Source organism: Rhagoletis pomonella, unplaced genomic scaffold, assembly GCF_013731165.1.
Source record: "Rhagoletis pomonella isolate Grant_MI unplaced genomic scaffold, Rhpom_1.0 Rhpom_scaffold_00004, whole genome shotgun sequence".
In the NCBI taxonomy this organism is placed as follows: Eukaryota; Metazoa; Arthropoda; class Insecta; order Diptera; family Tephritidae; genus Rhagoletis; species Rhagoletis pomonella.
Window position 1 is genome coordinate 43,142,815 of NW_023458558.1, and position 7,656 is coordinate 43,150,470.

The 7,656-nt window shown below is 34.3% G+C and overlaps 1 protein-coding gene across 1 annotated transcript in view; it reads left to right on the forward strand.

The window, feature by feature from the left end:
* Positions 1 to 7,250, forward strand: part of LOC118737587 (neprilysin) — a 21,869-nt gene extending 14,619 nt beyond the window's left edge. The window contains exons 2-3 of the mRNA XM_036468184.1: positions 6,082 to 6,699; positions 6,805 to 7,250. Coding sequence (XP_036324077.1) covers positions 6,082 to 6,699; positions 6,805 to 7,173 — 987 coding nt within the window. The 3' untranslated portion in view covers positions 7,174 to 7,250. The remainder of the gene's footprint in view (positions 1 to 6,081; positions 6,700 to 6,804) is intronic.
* The last annotated feature ends 406 nt before the right edge of the window (positions 7,251 to 7,656 follow it).

The following is a 7,656-nucleotide window of genomic DNA, read 5'->3' on the forward strand; positions in this document are numbered from 1 at the left end:
TTTTTTTTAATTTCACTATTCACTTGCGATTATGTATATTTATTTTGCTGTGTTTCTGCCAAAGCAGCTGAGTAAGAACTTCGAATTTCACTAATTTAGTTGGCAACGCCGTTGATAGTTACGATCGGATTACAGCATACCAATATTCGAATTTTCGGAACGGAGCTACGAATTCGTAACTACGAACTTTCGGATTACAGCATACGGGTGTACGTTTTACGTTGTCATGTTTTTTTCACGTGTGAGCGTGAGTGGTTTGGAGAGAAAATTCCCGTAACTTCCGTGATTGTGCATAACTGAAATTTTTGCTGGTGTGAACATGCTTGAGTTAGATTTTCCGTCAATCATGTAATTTTATTTAATGTAATGAATCGATGAACAAGTAACTTTTAAGCAAAAAACAAAACCGTCTTCAAATCTCATACAAAAATTTAGGAGTACCGTCAATTTTTTCATGATCCAATGATCGGATCTAAACCAGATTAAATAGTAAGGGACCACTTCCGAGACACTACCTTTCCGATGCAAAAAGAATTATCGAAATCGGTGGACGTGGTCCAAAGTTATGCGGTAACATACATAAAAAAATATTCCGACAAACTGATAACCTCCTCCTTTTTTGGAATTCGGTTAAAAAATCAGAAAACACAAGTTTTGACAATGTTTTTATTTATAGATATGTTTTAGATTTTTCATGTTTTTTTCTTTTTTTGAATTGTACTTTCATTTGATTATACTTGTACTTATGTATATCTTTTGCTTGCGCTGCAACGTTTCGGAGAGTCACATGGCAATACTACGTTCTTCTTCTGGATGGCAACCTTATGTTATAGTTTAGCTGCTTCCACATTTATTATTTTGGCGAAGCTTATAATTAATTAACAAGGATAACTTAGCTTGTTATGCGCATTGTTTAGTTAAAAAAAAAGCTATTTCAGTCCTCTTTCATTTGATACCAAACTTATTTAATCTGGATAAGCGGTTTGTTTGTTATCAGGACATTATTTTTATTTCACACTTCAAAAATATTTGGCCAAATTAACTTTAGAGAAAAAGTTACCGTTATTTTCGGTCCCTGAATATGTTAGTGTTTGGCCGAGTTTCTCCTCCGGCGTGCGCCTTGATGTTGCCACACAAAGTGGAGGTGCCTACAGTTATACGCCGATTCTGAACGGCGCACAGTGTGCCCTTTTTCAATTTTGGCGTGCCAAAAGTCGTAACTTACAAATGGATGTACCTATGATATTGATGTTACGTCAATACGGTGTTACGCCAAGGAAAAAGTCAGATAAATCCACACTTTGGGACAACCAGTTGGAGTGCAGCTGCCGAAAAAGGGAATTCACATGAAAGCAGCGGCCCCATTTTAAACGAAATTGACAACAGATCTTACCGATAAACTCTTTTAATCTTTCATGGTCAATGTTCCCTCCCACCTTATCCAAAATTTATTTCATTACAGCACCATTATTATCATCTTTTTTGCCTTTAAGCCACTTTAAGCCATGTTTATTAATGAAAATCAAAAAATTGTGCCGACTTATGCAAAAAGTGCTTACGAAATCTATATTAGAAATATTCCTTATTAGTTTGCACATAAACACCAGATTAGATGAAGTTAGATTCGAAAGATCTGTTCCAGTAAAATTCTTAATGTTTTCACAATTACTTACTTTTTGGAATATTTTTTGTTTAAATATATAGAAAACTATTAGTCTTCACTACACCTTGGTAACGTACCACGCATAAATAATTATTTTAAAATAACTTCGCAAAAAAAGTACTGCCACTTTAAAGTATGCGAAAAACTTCACGCTAAAAAAATAACATTTTTACGCGTCACAATGAGCAACGTTTGACACCGATTATTTTTGTTGTTGTTGCCTTTTCTTCAGCCAGAATGCTAAAAATCCATCTGAAATCATTTTATTTTACACTTTTGGCACGCTAAAATCATGAACCAAAAATACAAGATCACGTAAGGACGCGACGTTGTATTTGTAACTGGTTTTGAGAAAAAAATTTTCCGAAAGCGGGTTCGTCAGCTGAGCGTTTGTTTACATCACAAGCACCACTATTTTTTTTTTATTTAAGTAAAGAAGAGTTATTTCAACATGACAACACATTTTCAAGCATTTTATTGCATTATTTTATCTAAATTGTGCGTTTAAAGTGGCTGACAATAATTTTGGCTAATTTTGGGTTTCGTTGTTTTCTTTGCTTTGTTTACTTTTCGCTCGTTTTCCAGTGAAACAAGATGGCGTAGAACCCGCTAAAAAAATCGACTTTTTTCACTCTCTTGTTCTTACGTGATCTTGTGTCTTTCGTTCATGACGCTAAAATGGTAAAAGAGCACAGTGTGCGGCGATTGTATTTTTATGAGAATCTGTTTTTCTTCGCAGAAATACAGTCGGAGTTTTGCCATTGCTTGCCGAGGATCGACCATTATTAGCAAAATACTTTTGTTGTTCTTTTTTTTTGGTGTTGGGTTGAACCGGGCTTGAACCCAGGCCCCGTGGAGTGGAAGCGCGCACCGAGATAGGGGCAAAATAACGAGAATCTATGCATACATACATATATTAATACGCTAACATAAATTTTGTCTCCATTCGTTTGTCGATTCGGCCGATCCGATTTCAAACCCAAGAACACCATTGGAAAGGCAATTTTCTATAGATGAGGAGAGTTTTTAAGGTTTCATAATTGGTTGAAAATTACGGCCAAAATCGTTGTTTAAAAATTTTCGCATTTGGTCGTATGGTCGTTGTTTGACAAAAACACATCGAAATTTATCGAAATTTTTTTGAGTTAGCGATTTTAATAAAGTTATCGGAATTTGGTGTTTTTGTTTGAAGATGACTGCTTGTTTATCAATGCAGACATTTTGGCGCGAATGCCGAGATAAGAAAAATCATACTTTAATGTTGATAAAATTATTTGTGATGATGTTCGGGAGCATAACAATTATTGGAATTTTAAACTTTATTATTATGGCTGCGTTTATTTATACATTCCGGATAATCCCATTTCACAGCCGCAATAAACAGAATGGCTGAATTTCTTTATTCATTCTGAACGTTTGGAATAAACTTTTTTGTTTACTTATTCTTTAGAACGTTCCTGATGATATGTTAACGTATATTTCAAACGTATTCTGTTTATTCCGGCTGTGAAATGGGATTATCCGGAATGTATAAAGAAACGCAGCCAATGTGTTTGAAATATACGTTAGCATATCATCAAGAACGTTCTAAAGAATAAGTAAACAAAAAAGTTTATTCCAAACGATTGATAGCAATATCGATAAAAATATCGTTTATATTTATAATAATATATTATATTTAAACAATATCGATAAATATATGGATTTAAATAGCGATAACTGTATAGAGAAATGTTTACATAACAATATCGACATAATATCGCTAAATAATCCAATAACTATATCGATAACAATATCGAATATTACGTCCATAACAATATCGATAAATATAACCAAAATTCCGAAACAGTCTTGAAAATGCTGACTCCCGAGGATGCTGATTTAGTATCGAGAATCCCGAAAATCACTAAAATCCTGAAATAGTTCCCAAAGTTAGGTGAGGTGAGTTGAGGTGTGGTGAATTTAAGAGTGGTTAGCCTCTATGTCCCTTTCTTTACAATTACCTTTATCTTAATCTTTCTTCTTGACTTTAATCGAAATCCTCATCCTCATATTTGTTTTCATTTTTATTACCCATTATGTTTAATTTTTTCTTCATCTACATATTCACCTTCACCTTAGTTTTTATATGAGCAAATGTCACGAGTTCTTTTTTAGTGTCACTCCCTTCTCTCAGCAGGAAAACAACGCTAAAGCATCCTTCTTGCATTTATTTCAATAAATGGAGTTCTAAAAACAAGCACAATAAAAATAAATCAAGTATTTGAACAAATGCGAATTTACTCATTTTCTTTGTCAGTAGAAAAACTCTTAATTGTTTTTTCTTAATAACTTTGGGAAGTTTTCAAATAGAGTGTTCATATTAGAGGCAATGGACGTTGGCTACAAATACAACATATCTGTAAAGTTTCAAAAATTTACCACGAATTAAAAATAAAAAATGGCAGCATGCAGAATGTCTGCCGCGGCTATTTTGTAATTTTTGAAATTTTACGATTTTTTAATTTCAATAAATGTTAAAATTAGACGGTTGAAATGTTTTTCTTGCCAGAACGAATGAATCTGCTGTAATAAAACTTGTGTGTCACCAAATGAAACAACTTTACATAAAGTAGAAGATGAATTAGAGAATGTAAAATTCCATTTATACAATTTTTATTGGCAAACTCAAAATTCATTCTAAAATTGTTATATACATAAAGAAAGTAATATATATGTGGATAAGGAATACCCTACGTCAATCTTTGATTACTTCTAAATAATATGACTTTTAAGTTAAGACGTGCGAGTAAACGTGTTAGATGACTGCGTATGGTGCTACGGGGCGTATACGTTACATACGCAAATACGGGTATACATTTGAGCACGAGGGGTTATTTCTACATTTTTATACCCGAGCGCACTTGTGCACAAGGGTATATTAATTTTGTTCACATAACGGTTGTTTGTAACAGCCAAAACGAATCGAGATAGATATAGACAAATGTATACATAAATGCTCAGAATGAATAGAGAAATCGATTAAGCCATGTCTGTCTGTCCGTCCGTCTGTCCGTCTGTCCGTCCGTCCGTGTACACGATAACTCGAGCAAACATTGAGATATCTCAACAAAATTTGGTATGTAGGTTTCTGATAATCCAAGGTAGGTTGGTATTGAAAATGGGCGAAATCGGACTATAACCACGCCCACTTCCCATATAACGGTAATTTCCAGAAATACGAAAACTGCGATATTTTAGTAACTACTGAATATAATTCACTCAAAATTGATATTTACAATAATTTTCAGACGAAAAATAAGAATATTATAAATTTTTGGAAAATGGGCGTAGCCACGCCCACTTATGGTTACATGTGTATATCTTGGTAACCGCTGCACCAATTTCTTCCAAGCTTAGCACGGTTGTTGGCCTTGGTACAGCATACTAAATGGCCGAAAATTTAAAAACTCGGACAATAACCACGCCCACATCCCATATAACGGTAATTTAGAGAAATACAAAATCTTCGATAAATCAGTAAATATTAAAGCTAACTTATTCAAAATTGATGCTCGCATCAATTCTTTACCAAGAAATACGTTTATGGTTAAATTTTGGAAAATGGGCGTGGCACCGCCCACTTATGACCACATACATATATGTATATCGGTAACCGTTCTACCAATTTGTACCAAACTCGGTATGGTTTTTGTGCTTGCCACATAACAGCAAAGCGTTGAAAATTGTTACAATCGGACTAAAATTACGGCCGCTTTTCATATAACGGTATATTTCAGAAATGCTTTAAACTTCAATATTTCGAAATTTAAGGACGCTAATTTACTCAAAATTGATACACCCCGGCTTACCATGTAGCGGTAGCTTTCGGAAATGTGAAAAACATATTTTTAATACTTGCGCCGGGTATCTAATGTTCGGCTCCGCCCGAACTTAGACTTTCTTACTTGTTTTTTTTTTATAATAGTGCAATAATTTTTGTTGTAGTTTTTTCTTTATTTGTATTCGTGGTTGTTCTTCAAGTTCACCCAGAAAAGTGGAATAAATTCGCAGATTTTCCGTAAAATATATGTACTCATAAAAGCGGGTTCTTTTTTTGGTCCCACGCCTGATAGAAGAAATAACTCAGATTTTACAAATAAAAGTAATTGGGAATTTATTTCGTATTTGTAATAGCTCATATAGCACATAGTGAATTAGGTGTAATGTAGATTTGTTGAGTACTTTATACTTAAATTTAAAAAAGAAAGAACATTTTTAGCGTGAAAATGTCCCACCCGTGACGGGGGAATAATATACTGACGTACTAATATATTTTTGGCATGCTTTAAAGTATGCCCATTTACTAAATAAAATAAAATAAAAAATAAAGATGTTCATATACATTCATACATCTTACTTATCTTTTTCCCTTAAAGGAATATTTCGATGACGAAATTCATGGAGAAATCAGCGATATTGTTAACGAGGTAAGAAAGAGTTTACGTGAAATATTAGAACAAGCCGATTGGCTGGATGAGAAGACAAGAGAACAAGCTCTGATGAAGGAGGCTGCCATCAAACCATATATTGGAAGTTATCACAACCACAATGTGACTGATCGTTTAATCAAACAAATGCAACAATTTTCCTATGTAGAAGGCAATTATGATTTGAATTTGGCGAATTTGTACAAATTCAGAACATGGCAGAAACGTTTCAATGGGCTACACCACAAGGAGTATGACAACACCACACTGCAACCATTGGAGTTGCTGATGGGTATTCAAGTCAATTCCTTCTACTACAATGTTGATAATTCTATTTGTGTTATGGCTGGCATCTTACATCCGCCTGCATATCACAAAGCTTGGCCAGCGGCACTTAAATTTGGCACTATTGGCTACTTGGTGGGGCACGAGTTTACGCATGGTTTCGATTCAGTGGGCGCGCATTACAATAGCATTGGCGAGGAAAACTACTGGTGGTCACAGAAGGCGGGCAAGGTGTTTAACGAGCGTGAGGAGTGTTTTGTGAATCAATACAATGGTTATAAGGTATATATGGAAATGATGTTTACCTACATATTTAGTCTCTTTCATTTTTGTCGATTGAACTGAATAGCTATGTTAATATTAATATTAAAATGGAATTATTTTCAGATACCTGAAATCAATCGTTTCGTCGATGGCAATCAAACTAAAGATGAAAATATCGCCGACAGTGGCGGTTTAAGGGAGTCATTCTCTGCATATCAACGACATGTAAAGGAATTGCATTTGACATCAAAGGATGAACAGATGCCCGGACTGGATCTAACGCCGGAACAGCTTTACTTTGTGGGATTTGCACAGCTTTGGTGTGCGTCATACAAGGAGAGACACTATTGGGAGGAGTTGACGAACGAGCATACAGTGGACAAATATCGCGTATTGGGCGCTGTAACGAATATTGAAGACTTCAGCAAAGCTTACAATTGCCCGGTGGGTAGTAAAATGAATCCAACAAGAAATAAATGTCGCGTATGGTAGCATTAAATAGAAAAGTTACGGGTGCATAAAATTAATTTAATTTATAAAATTTTGTATATGTATAAGTGTGTCAGTGGTCGGACTTAAAAAAAAAAATTTATGTTAGAATCTGGATAAAATGAGGTAGATTTCAAAAAAATGTGGCAGATCTCAGGTTTTGGATCAAACTTTGTACACAATTTAAAAAACTTCTGCAAGGTTTCACCTAAATTGAACACATTTTAATTAGAATTAAAAAAAAATATTTTAGTATAATAAAGTTTAAGATTTAAGTTGCTAAAAATTGCATTCAGCATTGGCAATTTATTTCCCTGACAGTGTAAAGCAGTTCATTCCATATCGAGATATTTTTCGAACATATTCTAAGAGATTTCTGCAACCTTGTGGAGTGCTGCCAGCTTTTACTTTTATCACATCACGATGTTGCGACTTGAAATTTGCCGCTTTTGACAATTCTCAAGTAAAAGTAAACAACGCCTTTGA